This window comes from Parasteatoda tepidariorum, chromosome 7 (assembly GCF_043381705.1).
Source record: "Parasteatoda tepidariorum isolate YZ-2023 chromosome 7, CAS_Ptep_4.0, whole genome shotgun sequence".
NCBI lineage: Eukaryota > Metazoa > Arthropoda > Arachnida > Araneae > Theridiidae > Parasteatoda > Parasteatoda tepidariorum.
The window spans coordinates 69,270,185-69,297,860 of NC_092210.1; the positions used below are offsets into that span (position 1 = coordinate 69,270,185).

The 27,676-nt window shown below is 28.8% G+C and overlaps 1 protein-coding gene across 1 annotated transcript; it reads right to left on the reverse strand.

Annotated features, from left to right (window-relative positions):
• Positions 1-1,677: 1,677 nt before the first annotated feature.
• Positions 1,678-27,434, reverse strand: LOC107447068 (short-chain dehydrogenase/reductase family 16C member 6). The gene is made up of 7 exons (XM_043054608.2): positions 26,955-27,434; positions 15,616-15,855; positions 10,333-10,439; positions 10,122-10,256; positions 7,752-7,877; positions 4,222-4,583; positions 1,678-2,290 (listed from the first exon to the last, which is right to left on the reverse strand). The coding sequence occupies exons 1-6, from the start codon at positions 27,195-27,197 to the stop codon at positions 4,472-4,474; spliced, it is 963 nt and encodes a 320-aa protein (XP_042910542.1). The 5' UTR covers positions 27,198-27,434; the 3' UTR covers positions 1,678-2,290; positions 4,222-4,471.
• Between the last annotated feature and the right edge of the window lie 242 nt (positions 27,435-27,676).

Here is a 27,676-nt window from a genome sequence, read left to right on the forward strand (position 1 = left end):
AATAATAACAAAACAGATCTTTATATTTGTAAGATTTTTCAAAGATATTAAAAATTTTTGCTGCTTAATAATTTTCAATTATTTCCATGTTAAGTTGAACAGAATTGCCAAATTTCAGTCCGCTGCTATTTTTACGTCACACTGGAGGTTGGTGAAGGAAAATAAGAGGAAAAGATTTGAGCAAATAATCCCAAGTATTGGCTAGCGAGCAGGCAGGTGGACTTTAAAATAAATAAAATTGTGTAGGCAGGAGGGTACGTTGCACTAGAGCAGCTAAGATTTCCCGTAGATTTGAGAGGAAAGAAATATTCACCGGGTCCCTATTGTTTAAAAATAATTATAAAAGTCAGAAAAAAAACACTTTTCTAAAATTCCATGAGAAAAAATAAGCAATACGATTTATGGCGAAAAGATAAGCAATACGATATTTGGCGAAAAAATAAGCAATACGCTATAACTTATAAGAATTCAGTTGATATAGTCGTTATTAATTTTCGGATATTATGCTCATTTATATGTTAAACTGAGCTTCAAAGATTTCTTTTAAAAATTTTAAAGAATGGACATAAAAAGAAAGTGGTATTAAAATAGCAATAAGTAACATTAATAAAAAAAACCGATTTGCTTGTAGAAACAAACATTTTTTTAATTATTTTGTATCAAACTTTATCGTTTTAAATTTCTTTATATTTTTAAGAAAACATGCATTTTATTTTTCTAAACATTATCTTTCGGTACTAGCAATAAGCATCCATTTCAGGTCAGATGCATTTGTATAAAGCCTATAACTAGAGCAAACAGTTTATGTAAAACTTCACTATCTATCAACTTTGTTAATAACATAAAAGAATAGAAATGTAGAATAAATAGAGAGCCCGTTCCTCGTTCGGAACTATCGGAATAGAAAAAAGATAATCAGACGAATCTGCTTTTTTTGGAAAAGTGTAGTACTTTTTTTGGAAAGAACGTTTTAAAAGTTTATATTTTGTCCAAAAAAAATACTTCTCTACCACTAATTCCACGTTTTGCTGAATAGAGTAACGCCCACTGGAATAAAATCCTAGGTGTTGGTGAAATGTGACGTATCCCGGTTACGCCCACTTGAACAAGTGAAGAACTTCGTTTTAACATTAGTATGGCGAAAAATTTCTCTCTTTTGAAACACACGATAAATCCGAACGTAGCTGAATTATTTCACATCTTTTACAATTTGAGAACGTAATATCCTGGAACTTGCCTCTTCAAATTTCCATAATGTTAAGCATGTTGATTCTTTTTGATGAGCAATAATTTTTAAAAAAAAAAAAAAAGAATCCTCTTTAGAGGCGAATTCTGAAAATAGTGTTTAGTTTGGCACTTTTACGCAATTAAATGATTAATCAATCAACAGAAATAAAATCTAACAAATTAAAATAACGACACATATAAATCAAAATAAGCATTCATGAATTTTTTTTTTAAAAAAAAAGAAAACTATCTAGCTTTTTAAAGAATTAAACATTTCCACATTTTTTTAATAAAGCTAAACTTGTTGATAAATGCATTTTTTTTTTTCAATTTTTATAAGAAACATTATTTTACAGAAGAAACTACGACATTTATTTCTTTTTGAATAGCCATTATGATTAATCAATAAACAACTGTATAATCTTCAAAATGAAAATAAAGACACACATGTCAAAACAAGTATTTATAGTTTTATTACAATTCTGTTGGTGTACTTAATTATGCAAAAATACAAATTTATAACATTAAAGTTTAAATGCATTCAGTAATATTTCCTTAATAGGTCACATTTTCTTTTCTCTTTATACTATCGTTTAAAAATTTTAATGTGCTTAGATTCAATAATTTGTATAACGCTATAAAAATTTATAACGCTATAATCAGAGCATAACAATATTATTCTTAAAAATATCTATTCAATTTAGAACTTAACTGAGATATTTAAGTAAAGTTTATATTTAAAACTGAAATTTGTAATTGGCATCATCATTTCTATTTCAAAAGATTTCTTATGAAGAAGGAGAATAATTTCGAAGAGTTAATACTCCAGAGCATGCGCAGTAAATTCTACCCTCCCCACCAGCAAAGGAAATCAGAAAGGAAATAAGTCAGTCTCGTATGGTTTTTAGTAGGTGTCAAATGCTAGAGGCAAAAATACTGACAAACCTTGAATGAAATGTTGGAAAGAAAATGACTAAAAACTATATATACCCCGATTTTTCGTATTTACCGGGTAAATATACCCTTTTATATTTTACCCACTAGGTATTTATCTGATCCACATCTATTTTTCCATTCNTGCAAAAAATTGAAATAAGGCACTGATTTAGATCGTCTTCATCTACGTAAAAATGTTTCACAAAATCGGTGATTTTAAAAATTGTTTAATAAGTTTTTTAAATATTTGAATTATTCGTCCATTCTAAGCCTAAATGGTAAGATGGCAAGATGACGTATGTAGTTTATTATAGCTTTACTTCAAGTGTCAAGTGCTACAAATATAATTAAACTGCAACTTTACAGTTTCGAAAGAGCTTCGAAGCTAAGGAAGTTAAATCTATGATATTTCGAGAACATTTTCCTTATCGGTCTGAAATAGTGATTGCGACTCTTTTAGAAGTCTTTTACTATAGAGTGAGACATTTACTTACCGACCACCCCGCTAATGATGCCCTGCCCATGTTCCAACCTCTTTCTTTCTCTGTTTTCCCAGAATGCACAGCAGAGAAGCAAACTTCTCCACCTTACCCAAAGGGCTGGCACGGGGGCAATTTCAATACATACGGTATTCTGCATAAAAGTAAAATAGAAAGTATTGTTCGACTATTTTCTAAATCCATTATTATTAGAATTAAAGCATAAATATATATCTGTAAAATGTCTAAAGGGGTTAGGCTATCGATAACAGCAGAAGAATTCAAAGCTATAATAAAATAAATCAAAACTCTAGATAAAATTCTTTTTATTAAGCTGTATTTAACAGCAAAAAATAATTTTTACATAATCAAAAAAACATTTATTTCTACAGACAAAAAGCAATAATAATACAACAAACATGAAAAATAAACGAAAAATATGAAACAAAACATGAAAAATATGAATTATTATATGAAAATACATGGATAAAAGAAATGTCTAAATAATTTTGCTCATTCATAAGCAAATGATGTTTCGATTTTTCGAAAAGCAATCATTGTTTTTAAATCTTCGAGAAAAATATAACGAAAATAATGTATAAAATATTACTAGATGAGTTATGCATAATTTTTTAGCATTTTTTTCTCCATTTTCTTTAGAATATGATTTTGGTGCTTGTTGAACAATAATATCTTGATAAGTTCTCAACAAATTGCTCAATAAGTAATGCAAATTCAATTCTCCTACAATTGATTATGCAATACGGTGGTGCAACTTGTACGAAAGCAAGTTTCAGTTTATTAATATTAAACAAATTTATCATTTTATTAAGATTAATCGAATGTGGGCGTTATGACGGTGTAACGAAGAACCAACCGTACAGTGTGCAAAATTCAAAAAATGGACCACCCTGAATGACTTTGGATCTAATGAACGGATCTTTACGTTCTACTGCTCAATGACAATGGTTCAAAGTGATAATCTCAAATATGCTAATTAATTTGTGCAGAAGATATTTTAAGTCAAAAAATCAGACACAAAAACATACTTTCTCTGAATGAACACTTCTTTTTTTCTACGGATTCGGATTACTGATCCTCAAAATACTAGTCCAAAGCTTGGATTCCTTATTGCTATTTTTAATTTTTGCGTATTTCGCCGTATATCGAGAACTTTTTCAGTGATATGAAGAAATTAAACTTTTTCAGTGATATGAAGAAATTTCCCCATTTAAGGAAAATGATAAAACTTTATTGATTGCTCAAATAAAACATTTTAATTATATTAAACGCATAAAATCAAAACTGGAGACCTATATTTCCAAATTAGTATGAATAAATGTGGCTGAAAATAAAGATACATTTAAGCAACACCATTTTTATTGTACATTTGAAGTTTCAACGCTCAATTCATAACGCTTAGTAACACTGTAAACATCAAATATTTATTTATTTATCACAATCAACACTCATAGATGCCTCAATCATAGTCTCATTAATATGTGTATAATTTCTATGTGAAGTGCTCATTGTTTATTGGAGGTAATGTAGTATTTTCCTTTGAGGAAAATTACATAACTTTATTAATTTCTCAAGTGAAGTATTATAATTATATTAATTACTTGAAACTAATACTGGAGAATTGTGCTACCTAATCAGTATTTTTAAATGTTACTGAAAATTGAGATACATTTGGGCAACACCATTTTTATTGTACATTTGAAGTTTTAGTGCTAAATTCACAACTTTAGTAGCTCTTTATACTTCAAATATTTATTTATGTAGCACTATTAACACTCATAGACGTCTCATTAATAAACGTAATATTGTTATGTGAATTGTCCATTGTTCATTGGAGGTAATGTGGATGTATCCGTGTTGGGCACTTTACAGTATTCTGAGAAATCCATCACGTAGCAGAGGACAGCCCGAGGTAAGACTCTGTAACAATAGTAAAATATAATAAAAACAAACTTCAAAATGTAGTACACTTAAAAAAAATTCATTTTATTCTTATACATTACAGATATTTTGCAATTATAAACTTTGATTTAAATACTCAATGTGCAAAATCAAGGTTAAGTATTATTCTATTAAATTTATAAAAGAAAAGAAAAGCAATAGACAAATGAAAAACAATTGATTTATAAGCGACAAAATAATACGAAACATGCTTGTTTCTTTCTTTATATTTTAATTAATGTTTTTTCCATTAAATTTATTTTTCATTATTATCAAGTGTTTGTTTTTTACCATTAATCATATTCAAAAACAGGGATAACCTTTCAAACAAATTATTAATGTCATTTTTCTATGAGATAAAAATTTGAAGATTTGATTATTATCCTTATGGATCCTTTGATCATCTATATTACTACTTAAAACTACCTACTTTAAACTATATACTATATTACTACTTACTTTAAACTATATACTATATTACTACGTACTTTAATCTATATACTGCTTAAAAAATTGCCAAAAAATTATTGCGAAAATTAATTTTGTATTAATAAAAATAATTTAATTCAAAATTAAAAAAATTTATCTAAATTAATCAAATCTAATACACAAGCATTGAGACTTTAAAATATCACCCATTTTTATTACTCTTTTAAAGCAACTTTTTAATTAATAAAAACTAATTGAAAATTTTTGAACATTAAATATTTAGCAATTATAGTTTAAAATATGTGTTGAAAGGCTATGTTTAAAATACACCCTAAATAACTTTTGATCTAATCGGATTTTCACGTTATAAGAGTCAATCTTAATGATTCGAGGGGGTGACCTCAAATATGCTAATTAATTAGGGCAGGCGATATTTTAAGTTACAAAATCAGACACAAAAACGTGTACGTTCTCTCAATAAACATATCTTTTTGTTCGACAGATTCAGATTTATGAGCCCAAAATTTAAGGGGTAGCCGAATTTAGGAAAATATGGTCCCAATAGTTTGCTTAGGAGAGCGGTCCGAAGTTTTAACCCCTTAATGTTAATCTTACTTTTTGTTTATTTCGCCATATCTCGAGAACTTTTTAAGCAAATTGAAAATTTACTGCACACAATTATAAAATTAATTTTTCCAAAGATAATTCCATACAAAAAATAGCCTTTAATATTTATTTATCATTTTTTATTATTTTATTTAATATAAATCGAAAAAATTCTGTTACAATTCTTAAATCAATTACATCAATGAAAAATTGCCAACATCATTATGAAGAATGTAATTTTGCATCACAAAATACAAAATAAAAGCGAAATCGGTTTAATAGATCCAAAGAAATCAAGTTTCAAAAAAGTCGTATTTTAAAAATTCGATTTATCAGGAACTATTCGATCGATTTTGCTCACATTTTGTATTTTGCCATTCAAAATTATGAATTAAGAAATGGTATACCTTACAATTCAAAAATTTTTCGACTATATATTAAATAGTATAGTAAGAAATGATAATTATATTCTCAAAATTATTTTCTGAATGGTATTATCTTTGGATAAATAAACTTTATAATTGTGTGCAAAAATGTTTCAATTCTCTTAAAAATTTCTGAAGATATGAATAAAGACACAAAAAGTAAAATTAAGATTAAGGGATCGAAATTTTGGACCGCTCTCTTGACCAATCTAATATATTTCCTAGACTACGGCCACCCTCCCTGTTCTAAGGGTCAAAAGTCCGAATCAGTCGGAAAAAGGTATCTTTATTCAGAAAAAGTACGTTTTTGTGACTGATTTCGTAACTTAAAATATCGTGTGCACTAATTAATTGACGTATTTGAGGTTACTCCTTCAAATTACGAATGAGTCCTAGAAGGTAAAGATCTAATTATTAGATCAAAAGTAATTCAGATTGGTCGGTTTTTTTTATTTTGAGCATTGTACACATTTAAAATTATTATATGAAACAAGGGGTAGCATAAATGTTGCGACAAACTCAGATTTAAAATTGCATAGGAACCCATGCAAGGAAATGTCTCCTCGTACACGGTTAGGAGCGCATCCGTACTATGACCTGATCAGAAGCAAACAGAGAAACAGTTTATCATAGAGAAGCGGCCCTAGCAGCGTATAATGACATTTCGAGTCATGGATTCCTGATCAGTTTTATTCCTGATGATGTGCCTAAGTTAGGAAGATTAAGTATTTGTTGAGCCAGGATAGCCTGGTTGGTAGGACGTTGGATTCGTGTTCATGAGAATGGGAGTAATAATCCCGTCGCCAGAAAAATCCGGATGTATTAAGCGGTGAGTTGCTTCCGATAAATCTTCCAGGTTCACAAAATCCTCCACGTTCCCATAACAAATCAATACCTCTGGCGGTACTGAATTGGAAATCGATTGTTCTTTTTTTCAGGTCAAAATTTCGATTTGTTGATGAAGGGAGTATAAGCGGGTTCTCCTTGTAAAAAGGGCTGTGACGTGTGTGTGGCCGAAGTCTTATACTTGGCCATATATAGCTCCACTGAAGAAAACAAGAAATGCATCCTCTGCCTTAAAAAATCTCTTGATTTCCAGAAGGGTTGATGATTGGCAAGTATCATAAATAACAACAAGTATTTCTGCACATCAAGTTGTAAGCTTCTCACAATATTTATGTGATTACGTATAAAGCTTTCTCAAACTTGTTCATTTCGCCAAAAAATGGAGTAAAATTATCATTTAATAAAAAAGAAGAGAAGGAAACCGATAGCAGATTTGAAATGAGATGAAAATTTATCCAAGACCTGTTTCACAAAAAATCTCTTGCAGCAGAAAACAAAATATAATTTGTTCTTCAATGATATTCGAACAATCTTGAAAAATTTTAATCTTTTTATAAAGTTTGACATTTTCTGGTTCCTAACCTTCTAAAATAAAACGAAGAAACATACATGTGAGGAAAAAAAGAAGTTAGAAATGGACGCAAATTTTCAGAATTTCACAAAAAGTAAGCATTTCATAACTTTAAAATTTACATTAATAATAATACAAAATCAGTATCTTCAGACAAACTGAGAAATGTTTCATCATTTTCACAAAATCTTAAATCTTAAGGTTCTTAAACTGTTTCTCCAGACCACAACTATATAGTAAAACCACCTCAGAAAAAGTAATATTTTCTACCTTATCAATTTGATTCCTGTTAATAAGGAACGTGGTATAGTCACAAGAAATTCTTCTCTTCTTATAGCATCCACAATTTGATTTGCTGCATCTTCCGTGGTTATAATAGGCATCAACCAACTACACCTGAAATGTTTATTTTTAATTTATCAGTTTAATCAATATTTTGTTATAAAAAGTCAAAGAAAACTAAGTTTTTTTTTTTTTTTTTTTGAAAATTTATCTTAAAAAGAAAAGCAATGCCTAAAAACAAATATCAGGAGAAAATATCTAAAAATATTGATGACTAATTAAAAAAATTGCGCATGAAGTGGGGATATATTTTTCAATACATCTCCTTAGTGCGCTACTTTTACACTTATATAAGACTATTGCACCTATTTTAAATTTATTACTTCACTTATATTTTACAAAACTTATTTAAATGACTACAAAAAATAGAATAGAAGGGTAAAAAACGAGCGTTTGTAAAGCGTTATTGCTCAGAAACTATTCTATCGATTTCATTCTTTTCTCTTCTTGTACTTTGTTATTTATAATTACATAATTTAAAATGATACAAAAATTTGAATGCCTTACAGTTGAAAAATTTTTCTATTATTTTTAAGCTTAATACTAAAATCAAATAAATATTTGTTAAAATAGATTTTTGCATGGAATTATTTCTGGAAAAAAATGGTTTCATATTCGAAAATAGAATAGAGTGTTAGAGATCTGGCAAAATACCCAAAAATTGAAATTAACATTAAGGGGGTCAAACTTTCGACCGATCCCCACACTAAGCAACTGGGATCATTTTCTCGCGGTTAAGGTTACACTAAATTTTTTTAGAAAGTCACACAATTTTTTTAGAAAGTTCACAAAAAAAAGATATTTTATTAAAAAAATTGATAGTTTTTGCTGTTGATTTCGCATTTTAAAATGTCGTCGGCCCTGACTAATTAAATATAGTTAATGTCAAATCCTTGAGCCACGAATATCACACCAAGATTACATGTTAGTACGTGAAAGTCCTATCATAAGATCAAAACTAACTCAGGCGTTCAGATTTTTTTGTTATCATATTTGTTTAAGGACTATAAAAAATGATAATTAATGGTTTGTTTAAGCTATTACCTTCAAATTATCATACTAAATTGTATGCAAATCTAATTGCAATGTTTTCCTTATGTTTAGAACAATAAATAATCTCAGCGAAAACTATATTTATCAAGGAAAACTTAATGAAATTTAAAAGCAAATATGGACAATAAAACTTATCAAACATATCTTTCAGCACTGCATTGTTTAAATTATGTTCATTTGTTCATGATTACAGCTTGATTTAATTACACTTAAATTCATATTTAACTAAATTTTCCTTAAGAATCCCTTTATTGAATCAATAATATAAGATTTAATAAAAAAATCTTCCTACATACTGTCGGAAAATATTTATGAAAATTGGTCTTAATACATTTTATTATGCAGTTTACTTTGAGTATTTTTTTAATGTATACTTATTGTGTTTTATGGCGTTATTATTTTAGAATTATAAATGATAAGGTGGGTTCCCTGAAAACGCTCCAAAATGTTCACCTCCTAGTGTTCGTAAATTGATTTTTTTTTTTAATCTTAAGAGAAGAGTGGAGCCTCTGGTTTTTATTCATTTTCTATTTTTCTAGTTTTTATTCAAGTTTTTATTCATATTTCTTAACAAACGTTTTTGTGTTAAATAAAATGTTTTGGAAACAAACATTTAATTTTAATGCAAATTATCTTACAACGGCACACCAACCGAATTTTTATTTCAATTTTCATAAAAATGAAAATTCGGATTAAATATGCTTCAGAAAATGGAGAATCTGATTGAAGAATTTTAGTTAAAGCAGTCATGACAGACATAATAAGAACGTTCTCTAAGTTTCTGGGAATCATAAATTTAATATTATTACAGTTATATCATGAATTTAATATCTTTTCTGTTGTATTTTGTTTTTGTGACATAATTCTTTTTAGAACGGTTATAAAATTTTTATCATTAAATATAATAATTAATATAAAGAAATTATGGCATCTTATGGATACTATGAGTTAAATTACCTGATTGAAAACTTCATTATCTTAAAAAATATATAAATATGAAATAACAGTCAGGATGTTTCAAGCACTCAAAAAACAGGCACTCCTTTTCAAAAAGTCTTGAAAAATGATGAATCAAGAAATATCTTAACACTTCTATTTCTTGAGTTATTTATTTAACATGAACTTACTTTTTCAAAAATTCGACAGCCAAATGATTATTTTAAATTAAAAAGTTGACGAAATTAGAAATGCGCTCCATTGATATCATGTCAAGGAACTCGTCCATATATAATAGTGATAACTTACTTTGTTGTTGGGTATTGATTCATTCCAGTCGCGACAGTCAAAGGGCAAACTGTCGTCATTTTGATATTGCTGTTTTTCTGCCGTAATTCTGCCATGAGCGCTTCCATCAAACCAACTACAGCATGCTTCGAAGCTCTGAAAATTTCAGAGAATTATTGCATTAATATAAAATCCTGTATAGAACGGAAAAGGGACTTTACGTAATACATACGAATAATCAACTTGGTTGATGTGCCCCACTAAACCAGCCCCTGATGCAATAGCAACAATATGGCCTCTGTTATTTTTCTCCATGCTCGGCAAAAAAGTTCGTATCGTCTGTAAAGAGAAAATAAAACAGTATTCTCTAGAGAGAAAAAGAAAAATGCTCTTTAAATCATCCTGCAGCATCAGCAATACTAAAAATTTCACGCACAAAGACTTCTTGATACTGATGTGATGATCGAACTTTAAATATGCTAATCAATTTATACAGACAACCTTTTAAACTATGAAATCAGACTCAAAAATATACCTTTTTTTTAATAAACATACATTTTCTTTCGACGGATTCGGTAATTCGACTCTCCAAATAAGTCGCAATCTGAAAAATATAGCCCAAATAATTCAGGCTGTGTAGGCCTTTTATTTTATTCTGCAACCGGCGCTGAACAGCCGACCCCACTTTTGAGTTTACAACTATCAATGTAGTAGCCTTGTAATTTTGAACTCAACCCTGAATCAAAAGGAACTTCTGGATCAAGCATTGGGACAAAGTTGCCTTCGTGGTGGAATTTTTGATAGAACCATCATGCACTTGCTTTACATGGAGAAAAAAAACCTCCCACGGTTAGCCCGACCCATGATCCGTCTAAGACTGAGGATATTTTTACTTCAGCACTTTGGTCGGTGCGAGCCGAGAGCAGAATTCGTATCAATCAGACGCAGCTGGGATTCGAATCTGGGTCACCTCGCTGGATGGCGAACGTTCTGTCCCCTGAGCCACGATGTTAATTGGTGCATTGTAATTCACATTCTTAATTTTACTTTCGTTCTCTTTTGCTATTTATCCGGAACTAATGAAGTGAATCGAAAATATTTTGCACACAATTATAAGACTAGCTGATCCAAAGATAATTTATAGCAAAGAATTTTTCAATTTTTCTTATTCAGTCTAATAATTATTAAAAAAATTGAATTGTTATGTGTGCACATTTTTCATGTCAATTTAATTTGCGTGAATTTAAATGGTAAAATTCAAAATTTGATCGAAACCGTTAGAATAGTTCTGTATAAATGGAAATTTAAAAATATGTCTTCCCTGAGGAAGTTAAGTGCGCAAAAATTGTAATCAAGATTTAGGGGCCAAAACTTTCCCCCGTATTGTATTGGATCCATACCATCCCTCTAAATTTTGAGCGTCGAAAAAAAATGCTTTTTTATTCAGAAAAATTGCGTTGTTGTGTCTGCTTTCATAACTTAAAATATCGTCTACATTAATTAATTAGGCCATTTAAGGTTAGGCTCCCGAACTATAAAGATTGAATTTCAGTATGAGAAAATCCGATCATTAGATGCAAAGTTATTAATTGTGTTTGCTTGTTTTATTTTTCTCATGTACATGTGTATTTTAGCTGTGTCCTTTATGTGTTAGTCGACAATGTTTAATTTTATCAATTACTAATATACAAAAATGAACTGGACAGTGTCCAGTTGCATTAATGTGCTTTATTTTATTTTATTTCATTGCATTTATTATCAAAAATGCTTATATTCTAAGGCAGTGTTTCCCAAACTTATGACTTTTGTGTACCGTTTCTTAATTTTTCGTAACGCTCTGTACCACTAATAAAAAAAATGAATATATTTTTTACTATAAAAAAATTGCCTAAAAGTTAAAAATCACAACTGGCTGTTAACACCACTAATTATTAACTGTTAACTGCAAAAAATAGCCAATAGAAAAATACGTAATTGTAAATTTTCATGGCTAGCTTTGTTTTTAAATGAAATTTTTTGAAATTTTCGTTTGTTGCAAGATATTTCGCATAAGAACGCGTACCCCCGCTAAATTGTTCCCGTACCCCTGGAGGTACGCGTACCACACTTTGGGAAACACTGTTCTAAGGGAATAAAAATTAAAAAAAATTTAGCTTATTTTTGCAGACAGATTTTTGAAATGTTTTTTTTCTTCTAACTTCCTGGTTGAAAACAAAATGTGACTTTGAATTAACTGGGATCATACTTTGTGCTGTAATCAGTGTATTCCATTGTCAGTGCATTATTTATTTATCAAATTTCAATCTTTTCATTGATAAAAAACTAAACCTATCCCCTAATTAAAAAGTAATACGAATTATTCAAGCGAACGTATTTTTCTAGATCGTTTCTGAAAATTTTGGTGATTTGTTTCAATTTTTATCGTACAAACATTCATTTTTAAAAAAATTTAATTTCATAACCAAAGAGAAATTCCTATCTAACTGCTTGTCACAAAGTCTCTTTATATAAAATTTACCTTAACTGGTGCAGAAATTTGTACAGATTATTTTTATTGCTCATTTTTAAAGGAAATCATGAAAGATCATTTAATTTTATGCCAATATTTCTTAAAACATAATAAGGACAATTTATTATGTTGTAAAATGACATCGTTTAACAGGAAGACAAATAAAATTTAATGAGGAATGTTTGAATGCTATGTTACTAATCATTTATTTGGCAAACTAAAGCTTTTTCTTCCTTATTGAAGACCATAACTCTATAAAAAAAATTCTAATTTGAATCGAAATATAACAATACGGAAAGGAAATGTGAATTTTTAAAGGGTTTATTGCATGTAATACAGTGATTTCTTAACTATGCTCTAGAAATTTTATGCTTCTCCAAGGAAAATCTAGCTGTTGATGTTGAAATATCAAAGAACTTACCATATTTCTGGCTTTATGGTAACACTAAAAAGCTCAGTACTTAGGTAATAGTTTTGATAAAATTAACCCTTAGCAGCTGATCGGACACCGGTGTTCGTTTTATATAGGCTTCTTCCTAATTGAACTATTTTCAATATTTGCCAAATACGATTCATTACAAAATTATGACAAAGTAATACTTTTTTTTCAGCCCATGCATAGTATAAAATTACTACTTTAGTAACTTATATATTGCACAGTTTTCTATATTTTTTTTCTAAGTTTAAAACAAAATATTTGCAATTAATTTTAAATTGCGCTGAAAATTCTGTTTAATTTTACTGATTTTTTTTTTAAAGTTATGACAAAAAAATAGTTTTCTGCATAAAAATGTTCATATACCCATAAATATTTAAGCTAGGATTACGAAATTTTGTGCAATTGCTTCACATAAGATTTAAATAACTGTCACATGTTTCAAATTTATTGTTATATTTTTTTGGCGTAGGGTGTTCAAAAACATTATTTTCCGTTTGTAATTTAATGTTGGTCACTCAAACCTTTTAAAGTTTTAAACACCATTGACATGGAGTTTAAAGCTTTAAAAGGTTTAAACTTTAAACCTTTTAAAGCTTTAAACTTCATTGTATGAAGAAATCAGGGCTAAGCATCATACTGACTTTTCAACTGTAAAATATAGCTGGGTTTTTTTCTTTAAGCACTTCTGCCTCGCTCGTTCCTAAACTAAAGTTTAATTTTTCCTCAGGTTACTAAAGATAGAACCACATAGATTTAAACAAATGATTCCAAATGATTGAACTGCAGCTGGACTTAATTACTTTGCTATTTATAATAATCAAATATATTCTATAAAGAAGAGTAAGTCCTTGAGAATTATCAAATTGATGATTATCAAAGAACGGATTAACTTTTTAAACAATTTTACATAAATATTATGATAATCAGACATCTCATTAGTCCTTCGTTTAATTCTAGTTATAGTTTTGTAATCAGTTATAAATGTTTCATAATCCAACATTGATATTTTTATTTACTAAATTATAAAAGTTAATTCTAAAGCTGTATATAAGATGTATCAATAGTTTATTATTAATCACTCTAACGCTATAAATTTAAATTATATAACCAAAATCAAAAAGTGCTTTATTTATTTGATTTAGTTTTTTTATAAATCCACACTTTTATAGAAATACTGTAGTGACAATATTCCTATAAAAGATAGCAATAATATTTTAATTGATACAAACAGGAATATTTTGAGCATTCATAAGTTAAGGAAGTTAAGTTTTTTGTTAACGCGAGAAAGAAAATGGATCCTGAAGCTTAACAGTCTTTGATATCAGAAACTTCAATAAGAAATTCTTAATTAAAGGTTATGATTATCCAATTAAAAATAGAAATTTAAAAAGAGCTACGACGAAAATATGAGTAATATTTTCAATACAAATATAAGCAAAAACAAATCTCGAGTCCTTTGTCATAGGTCAGAAAATTTACCGGTATTTTCAAACGGATAATTTTGTTTTCAATAAAGGAATTACATAATTTCTGGGATCAATTCTGTTGCATTTCATGAGATATTAATATTATTAAGTAATGCCGGTGAGTTTGTTGCGAAAATTTGTCTTAGCTATTTATAGATATATTGTTTAAAAAAAGGCGACGTGGTTGTCATATTTATAAGGAACTCGCTTTTATGGCAGTCCTGATTTGGACATCTTTTGGCTTGTTTATTACAATTTACTCTTATTTCAAGCAGAGTGCACCGTGCAGACGTATAGTGTTACATTTATAGATAAAGTGTAAGCATTTTGTTTGATGAGCGAGACTAAATTTATTTTGCGAATTATAATTCAAAACAGAGATCACACTCAACACAGTGAACAGTGAACACTCAGTACAGTGAACACTCAACACAGTGAACACTCATACGATGAGATAAATGGTCTCAAAATATAACTGATATAGTAACAATATGAGCAGTTAAGAAAATGCAGCAGCACTTCCTAGTGTAGAAACACCATCCATTAGATCAAAAGTTATTTATAGTGGATCCTTTTTTTTTCTTTGAAAACTTGCTATGTTTACTGAAATTTTCAAACTGAATCAAATATCAATTTAACTTACCCAAAAATGAGATAAGACATTGATCTCCATGGTTTGCTTTATCCTTACTGAGTCCAGCTCCATCATTGGTCGATTTTGCATAATTCCAGCATTGTTTATTAAAATCGTAACAGCTCCAACATCATTTTCAACAGCTTCTGCTGTTCTCTTCACATCACTTTCAGATGTTACANGTTAGATGAGCGAGACTAAATTTATTTTGTGAATTATAATTCAAAACAGAGATCACACTCAACCTAGTGAACACTCATACGTTGAGCCAAATGGCCTCAAAATACAACTGATATAGTAACAATATGGGCAGTTAAGAACCTGCAGCAGCATTTCCTAGTGTAGAAAACACCATCCATTAGATCAAAAGTTATTTATAGTGAATCCTTTTTTCTTTTTTTCTTTTTTTGAAAACTTGCTATGTTTACTGAAATTTTCAAACTGAATCAAACATCAGTTTAACTTACCCAAAAATGAGATAAGACATTGATCTCCATGGTTTGCTTTATCCTTACTGAGTCCAGCTCCATCATTGGTCGATTTTGCATAATTCCAGCATTGTTTATTAAAATCGTAACAGCTCCAACATCATTTTCAACAGCTTCTGCTGTTCTCTTCACATCACTTTCAGATGTTACATCACAAATGTACCAATATGCTTTTCCACCCATTTTCGTTATTTCTTCGCAAACATTTCTTACACTTTTCTGTAAAGGAATTTAAGTGCCTCATTAGAGATATGTTACTATCACGATAAGTCACGTTATTACGTTCTGCATGAACTTAGTGGATAACTGAGATTGTTATGATTGTTGATTAACGCGCAGAATGCTACGAAAAAATACAAAACCTTTTAATTGACGTTTTTCTCATTGACGTAGTATTCCGCGCGATCACGTTACATTGGTTCTGCAAAAACTTCGTGGATAACTCAAGACTGTTATGTAAGAACTTCGCCGCAGAAAGCCTGAGTAAGTGAAAGCGTGGAATACAACGATAAAATGTAAAACCTCATTATCGAAGTAGTTTTGTTTTTTCACCTAGTATTCCGCACGTTCACGCTACATGCAGTGTAAAATAGTTATAACTATTTATTGGTGTTTAGGTAAATTAAATAAATTTTTAAGAACAGAACTGTTGTTTTCGTGCAAAAATATATATTAAATTGGCAAAATAGTAATTGTATGAAAGTATTGATGCAAATATATCCCTAAAAATGTGTTTATTTTTTAACGAAATAATTTTTCAAATAAGCCAGAAATTTATTCTAATGAGCATGAAAGTATGTGCAGTCAGTAAGCAAACAATAAAACGTGAATAAATAAACAAATAAAACTACAACAGTGAAAAAATAAAATAAAAAATTTTAATACTGGTGTTGAGAAAAAATTTAGTTTACCTCAACACCAAAAGCTTTTACAGTGTACGTTCGATTGCTGCATAATAACTTACAGAACTTATGCAGAACCTAGCAACGTGAACTTCAGAGTAACTATATGAAAGTGTCCCGTATTGCAGTAAACGTTAACATTAATACAATAAAAAGTTATAATAATATAAATGTGTAAATAAATATATAGAGGGATAATAATAAATGGAAGGATAATAATATATAATAACAAATTTGAAAAATATATGAAATATTGTTACGGGTGTTTGTTAAATCATTTCTCTTTATTTAACATAAACGTGTACAATTCAAATTGTTTTTCGATAGTTTTTATATTAATTAAAAGTTGAATGGTAAACAACAGCTGCAACAAGTCAAATACTGTAAAGACTTTTAAACTTTCGTGCAAAAGACGAGTCACCTGCATCTTAAATTAATTTATTCAAAGCTATAGATTCACATAACAGATATTATTGACACATCACAGACAAACATTAACAAAGACAATACATTATCGAAAACCGCCATTCATCTCTTTTAGTTTCGACTCCCACTTTCTTTTGGAAACAAACAGAAACCTAAAAGAAAGTTTAGTGTGCCATCTAGTGGCCAGTTTCTTACAATACGTATGTTCGAAACTAGCGTCAAATAGTAGTTTGACACTATACATAATAAAACTGTTGTAAAACCATATCTTAAACCACTATGCTGCGTAATTGTCTCAAATATTGAAAATTAAATTTTCTTAAAATTTAAAATAAATTATCGATATCGAATTGGTAAATAATTATTTCTTTTTATGGTATGGTATTTACTTTTTCCTGTAAACAACAAATTAAAATAAAAGAGTTCGATAAAATAATGTATTTTTGAAATCACAAGATATTTTAATCAAAAAGCTCGAAATTATTAAGGAAATTACTTCAGATATGGATAAATTTAAAAAACCTTAATTGATGGCTATGGGCTAAGAAATAAGATAGTCATGAAAATTACGTGCCACTCAAACAAGTTACCTCAATCAATAGTTTTTGCTAAATGTTTTCAAATAGCACTATTTTGGATAACCTTGAAAAAGATGTAAATATTTTTCCACTGACATTTTCAATGTTTATCAGATGAATATAAAGATGGTAACGTATTATGAACAAAACCAAAAGAACAAAAAAGCTAAATCTGGAAACAATGCTCAGTAGAACGCAAAAAACGGGTCATGCATAACAAAAATAACAATGCGTGATTTGTTAATAATGAAAGTAGTGAAATTCTTCTTAAGAATATTCAAGCTAGAAACAAGATAGCGTTGACATTGAATTTTTACTACTTCAATTTCAGTTCGACTTTATTTTGAATATTTACTTCTTTTTAGTAAAAAGCCTATTGTTGAAACACGTTTCAAATAAATTCAATTCACTGCAATAAAACTAAACTCATAAATAGTTCAAAGTTACAAACACATATCAAAACTCGCTCGGCACTTTCAGAAAAGATAATTATTTTCTCAACAGCAATTATTTTAGTTATTTTCATATATTTTTCCAAATAATTGTTCCTCATTAGGCTGTGTTACCTTGTTTAGTATAGTTTATCCTTTTTTCAGGTGGTCACTTTTTTAAAATAAAAAATTTCATACTTGGTTGGAAATACTCTAGTACTGTTTGGGATACAATATAATATCACTAAAACACTACGAGGCTAAGATGATAAAAAGTTTAAAATTTTATTAAGATAAAAACAACAACTAAACAAAAAAATTATTGATACGCAAAAACTTATTTAAGCCAACTAATTAAAATAATTTTTTATATACACGGAGCTGAATAGCAGTTTTTTTTTCAATTTAAAACAAACAATGTTCAACTCCGTAGCCTAGTAATTTTGAACCCAATCCAGAAGACAAAGGAACTTATGGATCAAGCATTGGGACAAACTAGCCTTCTTGGAAAACTTTTTTATGGAAATAACTAACATTTTGCGTTACATGTAGAGCAGTGTTCCCAAACTTATGACTTTTGTGTACCCTTTCTAAATTTTTCGTAACGCTGTGTACCACTAACAAAAAAACGAATGTATTTTTTACTATAAAAAAATTGCCCAAACGTTAAAAATCACAACTGGCTGTTAACACCACTAATTATTAACTGTAAACTCTGCAAAAAAATAGCCAATAGAAAAATACGTAATCGTAAATTTTTCTGGCTAGCATTGTTTTTAAATTAAATTTCTTGAAATTTTCGTTTGTTGCAAGATATTTTGCATAAGAACGCGTACACCCACTAAACTGTTCCCGTACACCTGGGGGTACGCGTACCACACTTTAAGAAACACTGATGTAGAGGAAAGCAACGAAAACCTCTCACGGTTAGCCCCGCGGCAAGGAAATTCTAACCCATGATCCGTCTGCCACTGAGGAAATTTTAAGTCATCAGTGTGATTGGTGTAACCCGGAAGCAGAATTCGTATCAACCAGTCACCGCTGAGATTCGAACCTCGGTCATCTCATTAGGAAGCAAAATATGTAATATCTTCTTACGGAACATCATTCAAAATTGAAAGTAAATCCTTTGAGTACGCTACTATATTCCCCAGAGAATGCCAACCAGTTCGTCCCTTTGTTTTTTCAATAATAATTGTTACCTTTTAACTTGACAGCAGTAACCTACCTGCATGAATCACTATGTACATAAACTCACCATAACAGGTTTAAATAAATACATACAATTTATTCTCATCCATTTTTTATATTAGTTAACACCAAATAATTTAGTTCATCCACCAAATAATTCAGTTGAAATGGTCCGACATGCATTCGAAAAGAATAACTGGCTTTCTGGCTAGAATGCAGCAGACCGTACACTTCTACCTTCAGTTTTCTTTAAATAGATATTTCAAATCATCCGTCATTTTTGAGACACCGTTTTAGGACTTAAAATTGAAGCTGATTCGATCTATTTGCATACTAGTCTTTCAAAAACTAAGTAATTATGCCTAAAATGTTTGATATATATCTTTTGATACTTTTCATCAGAATAACATGAATTCTAATTATTTTATTGCATCTAACTTAATAAATACTTATTAATTTAAAATTTTAATAGGTCGTTACTAAATAAAAAACTCTTTTAATTTGCTTAAATACATTTTTAATGTTGCATTACAAAATTTCACCTTTATTTTATAACTAAAAAAGGTGCTTTAGTTGATTTGAATAAAAAAAAAATTATTGTAGACATTTTAAGAATGCCTTTGAATATTTACTGTAAAAATAACCAAAACTTTATTGAATTAAGGTTTTTATTGGTGTTTGTTGATAAAAGTCACAAAAGGTCTTAATATTAATTGTAAATTCAAAGAATTGTTTTATATTTTCAGAAGCAAAAAATTCATCTCAGATCTTAAAGATTTAAATCATAATTCAAAATAAAAATTTTGCATCGAAAAAAAAATATTGAAAATGACCTGAAATAAACTGGATAAGAAAATTATTTTCATCTTCACAATTTAACTCAGTTGCGAATGAAAAAAAAAATTATACAAATCGGGGTCTGATTTCAAATTTATGCCTACAGGTTGAGAATAAGAAAATTCCAATATTACAGGGCTTTATATTACATAAAAAGTAAAGAAAGACTAAACGGCAATAGTAAATTTATTGTTCTAAATTACAACTAACCATGTCTCGAAATCTCTAGATAATAAAAAAAACATTAGAAACCACCTGTCTCTACTTAAATAACTCATCTTCTGACATTGGTACAACAAAAAAGTGATGAGACGAGTTCTTATAAGGGGTTAAGAAAATAAAATATCGTAATATTTAAAAAATCATGGCCAGTTCCCACCCCTGAAGTTCAACGAAGGTCGAAAGATATAATTTGAAGGTGAATCATAAAAATAAGGGAGCTGAGAAGGTCGACCTAGTCGCAAATTGTTTGTGAAGTCGGGGATAACTCGCGCAGAGCGAGGCCAAAGAATAAATGTCAAGGTCTGTGTTCGTTGTATTCTAGGTCAGGATGTACTATGAATTCCCTAAAAATATCGTTTGTAGTCAAAAGTATTCGGGTCAAATTGTCGGGTCAAATAGAGGCTTATCGATAGTGAAATTTACCTACTTCTTTCCCCCCCCCCTCGCTGATGGAACTTTCTGACAACAAAATAAAAATAAAAAATCATAACGGCAGAAGATTATTTGACGCATTTATTAAGATGCACAACGTTATTGTGTTGGCCTAGCATACTTTTTTCAAAGTGATAAATGGATTTTAAAGCGCATTGTACACAAAGAGGACGTAATATGTGATTACAGTAATATTAAATGTGAAGGACTAGTTATTTATTTATTTCTGGCTATTTTTCATGCATTATTATCATTATTTATTTATTTTGAGTTTTATTACAAATGATTTTTTTCTTTCAATTTATAACTTGAACAATTGCATATTATATAATATTTTAACCCTACAAAACTACATCTAGGTGTTAACACTTTAGCATCTTGCTGGTGAGCTTTTTATTTTGCCCAATTCAAAATGCGCATTTAAGGAAATGGATGCAGTTTTCTTAAACACGCGTTTTGAGCTATGCCCATTTTATAAAAAGACGAATTTCTAGTTATATCCATTTTCTTAAAAGGATGCTATACTACGCTTTTCATCGTAAGTTTTCTTTCACCTTCAGGAATAATTTAAAATATAGATAAAGTTTTGTACAGACAAAAGTAAAATATAGGAAGATGTTTCAGTCCATGAAGTTTCAGATACTGAAAAGAAATTTTCAAAATATTAAAACAAGTTATGAGAAGATAACGTGAGACTACGCAATGGGCAAGCTCACTTCGAATAATTTTTTTTAAATTTGGATATTTTAAAAGTTTTTTTTCAGCAATTGAAACTTTGTGGCTTACTCTAGATTTAGCTCTACCCCCTAATTTTTTAATTTAAATTAACTATGGAGGTGAAACAGAATTTGCAATGAGATTTCTCCTATTGTATAGGGTCCTCATAAACACGCATTTTGAGCGATTTCCAAAATAAAAAGTGGATTTTCGAACATTGCTGAGGTAAAGCTTTGTAATATTGTTACTATATTTTAATAAAATGTTTCCTATTTCAGGCTAGTTTACTAGACATATATAAAGGAAAGATAAAACTAACCGTGTCTTTTGTTCTATGAATATTTTTTATATACATAACCTGCGTTGAAAAACCGACCGAATTCTGAGTTTACAACTATCAATGTTCAACTCCGTAGCCTTGTAATTTGAACCCAGTCCAGAAGACAAGGGATATCCTAGATGAAACATTGAGACAAACTAGCCTTCGTGGAGGACTTTTTAAACGAAGACTAGTTTGTCCCAATGCTTGATCGAGGAGTTCGCTTGTCTTCTGGATTGGATTCAAAATTACAAGGCTACGGTGCTGAACATTAGTAGTCAAACATTAATAGAACATTAGTAGAAAATTGGATCGGCTCTTCAACGCGGGTTTTAAAAATAAAATAAAATGATATTAACCTTAGCCCAGTGGTTTGTTTAAGTCTAACTTTATATATTTGCCTCTGTGATATTTAAAATTATCATAATTAAAAATATTGAATTGCGCAGCTTTTTTAATACTCAGGTGACATATTACCAAGTATTTTTTAATAATTGCTTTTTGTTCACCAGTTAAAAAAAGCATTTTCTACGCACACGCTATAATATTAGTAAATTTAAAATTTTGAAACAATATTCAATACATAAAGATCACATGATATAATGATAATTTTATATACAGAAATATTTACTAAAAATTTTACACTTTAAGTCAATCCATAAACTTTTAAATTGAAAAATACTTTTTCGTATTTTCTTATCAAATATTATATAGTTTTTCCTTTTAAATAACAAATCCAAAATTTAATGTTTATTTATATACTTCATTGAGCTCAGAAAAATGGTAATTAATTAATGCTGTTTACTATTCTAGCAAAAAGCAAAATTTATTATTATTATTATACTATGGAAAAAAATTAAATCATATTAAGTTTTCAAGAAGAAGATTCATATAATCAAATTAAGAATTAATTTTAAGACAAACTGGGGTATATGGGGTATCTATTTAGAAATTTGATACCCCTTATCCCCCTTCTAATACTTGGTTTGCCGTGACGAAATAACACTACAGTAATTGGGTGAGAAACTAAGCATAAACTGTGGTTGAATTCCTTGCTTTGAAAATCAAAATCATTCAACATTTTGTAATTTTATTAACTAGTTTGATGATTTTTGTACAATTTCTACAGTACTACTAACTTAACAGAGGTACATGAGCAGTTATTTTTAGTATTCAATTGCAGATTTACGTATATGCCAGATAAGGCCCCGAAAACTACAAGGACCCCAATAATAAAATGTCTTTTTTGAAAAGGAAAAAAAAAACTCTGCTTAAAGTTGTTCAAAATTTGCAAGGGTCCCGAAACTCAAAATACATTTTTTCACATTACTTAGCGCTACATAGTCAAATCCTAGTCATAATCTGCAAAAATCAACAAAAATGGTTCTTCCCCAAGTTTTGTAAATTATTTCTCAAATTGTTGCCACTTCCAGCTTTTTTTTGGTGCTAAGTTTCAAGTACCGCCCTTGTTTGCAAATGCAAGCGTTTACTGAATTCGTTGAGGTTTCAGATTGGAATTCGAACTAAGAACAAGAATTTTTTTAATTAAAACTTTTTTCGCCCTTTTAGTCACTATTATCTACATGCGATTTATAAATATTCAGCAATTTTTTGCAGTTGCTCAAATTTTTATAAGAACATAAATGACTTGAAGAATCCAGTCTCTGCTCGTTTCGCTCGCCAACCCCTGCAATTGTTTCTCATTCATTTTTCCCCTTAAACGCTATTTCCCCCCTTTTCCACAAAAATAATGAGAATTTTGTCTATAAAATATACAATTATTGTAGTTTTATGTAAGAACATTTTGTCAATATGTTTATGGTAACGAAATGGACGATTACCTGCTGTATTCGAAAAATAATCAAGAAATTAAAAAAAAGAAAAAAAAATTACTTACTTAATCGAAAGAAAGAAATAAGAAGTGATTTTACATATAAGTGAGATTGAGAGCAGTTCTTGTTCGAAAATGTTTTGTATCTATCTTGTAATATTTTTTTAAACTTAAAAGCCATTAACGATTAAGAGACATCAATTAACAACCCATTAAAAGACGCTGAACAATTAAATTGTGATTATTTTTGGTTTTTAATTCAGTTAAAAATAACCAGTACCTATTAATAATAGCCATTTTTAATTAATAATAATAGGATTAATTTGGATCATAATAATGCAGGAATGTTTGTCCGATGTACACTTGCTTGGAATTCCTTACAGGTATGAATTTTTAAGGCCATTGGGGTGACATTTGATTGGTGTTCCTTAATGTGTTCCACGCATAAGTATTTTTAAAATTACAAAGTCAGAGCCTGATATACTTTTTCCCCTGTTTCCAGCACAACTGTGTTTTAAGGTAAAATGTCACTGTTCGGTATTCCCTACTTTGATTTTCAAGGTTACGTGGGATTGCTCGATACTCACTAAACTAATTTTTTTTTCTATAGGTTAAAGCAAAATTTGTTTGTCATAAAATATTTGATGCATTGAATAAAAAAATATTTTTTTTAATTATGAATTTAGTGGAAGAAAAATAAATGAAAAATAATACGTTTATATTTCCACGATTTAAATTTCTTAGGCGATAAAATGGATTAAGGTGGCTCAACTAAATTAATCCTGATTTATTAAAATTGCAGGATAAAAGAATAAATTGGCAAATGTTTGGTAAATGTTCGCAATGTTCGAATGGGAAAAAAATTATAAATGTTCGAGAGAACGGGAGATCAGATCCAGTCAGTCGATGAATCCCCATGCATAAAATGGTGACTGGTGTACATTAAATCTTTTGGGGTCGCAAAGTCCTCCAAGCTCCCGCAACAAATAAGTGACTCAGGAGTACTGATCAAGAAGTTGCCTTATCTTCTGGATTGTGTACATCAATATTCAAATCCTATAATAGGCGAGTATTTTGAGAAGAAATGGTAAATAATTAGCATAGATAAATATCTTTAAATTAGAGATAAATAAATATTTTGCATGTAAACAGTATTTTTATGATATTTATCATTCTCTTAAATATTAATTTTTTTTTTTTGAAAAAAGAGATCATTTTGTTTACAAAGTAGGAAATTATTACAATTTTGGGTGCGAGCATTTTTTTAATTTTTAAAAAAAATTATAAATGAATCTTACATGTAAATACCTTTAAATTTGAGATAATGAAATAATTTTTTGGTAAACAGTACCTTTATCATTATTTTTTTTTCTTTAAAGTCAGCATTTGAAAAAAAACACATTTTGTTTATAAAATATATAATTATTATAATTTCGTGTAAAGACATTTTGTTAATATTTAAGAAAAATGATAAATGAATATTACAGGTAAATACCTTTAAATAAAATAGATAGAGAAATATTTTAGACGGGTTCTTTATTCATTAAATTATATACTGATTACCACCAAAACTTTGAATCTTCATGAGGTAAAACTGGATCATTCCATTTAAATTTCTAGCCAATAAGAATGTGCCAATAACATGGAAAGCTGTTTTTATGCCATAAGGTTTTGATATCACAATGCCAGATTAAAAAAACATAGAAAATTTTACAGTTTTTTTTATTTTCTTCAACTTTTAATTATTTGATTTTTCTGGTAAGTCTTGAAAATGGTCACCTATTTTTGAAAGCTTGAAACATTTTGACTGTTATTTCATATTTGCATGTTTTTGAAACAAATGAAGTAGTTAAATAAGCAATGTCTTTCCACTTCAGTTTTTTCGGATTATTTATTTGAAAGAGAGGAATATTTAACTGAACATCTTTAAAATTATTTCACATGAAGCATTAAAATTAATATACGAAAATAAAGAAAGCAGAGAGAACCAAATAAAAAACAATTGCATCCCGACTGTTATTCTTATTTCAGCAATAAAAATGTATAAAAATTACAATTTGGCTTTGAAAATAACAATGGAGAAGATCTCGTGTTTTCCCCCAATTTAATACAATATTGCTCTCGGGAAAGCACATATATCAGGTTCTTTCAAGCAATTAAATTAAATTGGTGAATGTTGTCAATTATTTTTATACCTTCCGCCTTTCTCAATCAAGAGCATTCACCCTATATTGACCAATTTGTCTAGTTACTTACTTGTATGAGCCAACATCAGGTTTAATGAAAATAAAGAAACACATATGTCATATTTATAAGGATATTGAAAAGACAGAGTTGAATTCATGACGTATGTAAACATAGCTTTGAAATGAAACTTAATCTTACAAAAATTTTATTTTTATACACATGCCCTTTTCGCATCTTTCTGAATTTTGAAGATTAAATACCGAAAAATGAATTTAATTTTAGATTTCAAATAACGTTTAGTTAACTTAGTTTAATGAAACTTAGGTTTAGAAAAAAGTTAAGCTTCCTTAAGTTTTCATTCTCATACAGAAATTCATCATTTTTCTAAGCACTCAAAATTTCCTTATTAATAAATTTACGTATAAAGATAAAAACAAATCATAAAATAGCTTCGCATAGCAATTTATTCATGAAATCCATTGATTGAGTTAGATTCATTTGTTAGAGAATCACGATGAGAACCATTAAACCAGTATCAAATAATGTAAAACATGCTCTTTTATATCTCAGAAAATTATATAGATTATTGTGTTATTTTTACTTAAATTTTAAAAATATTATTTTTTTAACATTCCTTCAATGAAAGAGGAAGTGATTGATTTAAATCAAGTAATTATGTCTCATGTTTCGTTAAAATTTTAAAATATTTATGAAACACTTAATAATTGTGTGATCCAACGTATTAAAAAGGCTCTTTTTTATATTAAATTAGTAAATGCAGTAAAATGTTCACAATTTTATAAACTAATTCATGTGAAATATAAAAGCACAAGCAAAATTACATATTTCAATCTAACTCACTAAGCACTAGAAACTTGATTTTGGATTATGATTTCTTTAAAAAATATTAAGTTTACATAATTTCTTAAAAATTTTCAGACAAAAAAAAATTCTTAAGCAGTTTGTATATAAAGCAATTTCGATCGATATATTTTCAAAAGTCTTGCCCATTTTATTTTTTTTTAAAAGATTAAGAACCATAATATTTATTTTTTAAAAATATCTTAAAATCATACAATCTAATATTGTCGAAAAAATAACAACCAAATTAAAAAAATTATATGAAATTCGTAAAGGAAGAAAAACTTTCATATGATTAATTCTATATTTAAAATATTCGTTAAATATAAGTACATTAATAATTAATAAATAAATAAATAATATTTTTGAAAGCTTAATACATACCTCATTAATGTCCCATAAAACTATTTTAGCACCTAATTTAGCTAGATTAATGGCCACTTGACGGCCCATACCGTGCCCACCACCTGTGATAAGCACTACTTCATCTATAATATCTTTTCGATCTTTCGGCCAAACACTCAGCACCCATTCCCTAATTGTGATATATATAAAATTAAAAGTAAATTTCAATAAATCCAGCAAAACATCAGACCAATCTTCCGACTGAATTTCGTTGACTGTCATTTTTAACAGTCACCCAAATGTCTTCTTGCGACCACAGTTACAAACCAAGTGCAGTCATTGAGATGAAACAATTGTCGGAGAAAATTCGATAAACCTTATCTCGATAAGCCTGATAACTTGAGGAAAACACAGCTGGTGAGTAAATTACCCTGATTTCGAAGATTGCATTCACGACAGCGAGTTAGTTACTCCCGAGCTTGCTGTGTAGAAATCACAAGGAAGTATCTAACGAAAAGGAATATCCCTAATCTTGGTATTGGAGGTAGTGAACCGAAACACATAATTATGCGCAACTTTTCACGAAGAATTATGGAAAAAAATAAATAAAATAAAACAAACACCTTGAACTTAGCCTTATACATCTCTTATTAACAATATTTTACAATTCTTTTGACATCGTTTTATTCGTGATTATAAGGTTTAAAAAGCTTCAAATTAACGAAGCTAATTGTGAATAAAATTGTTTACTTTTTCTCAGT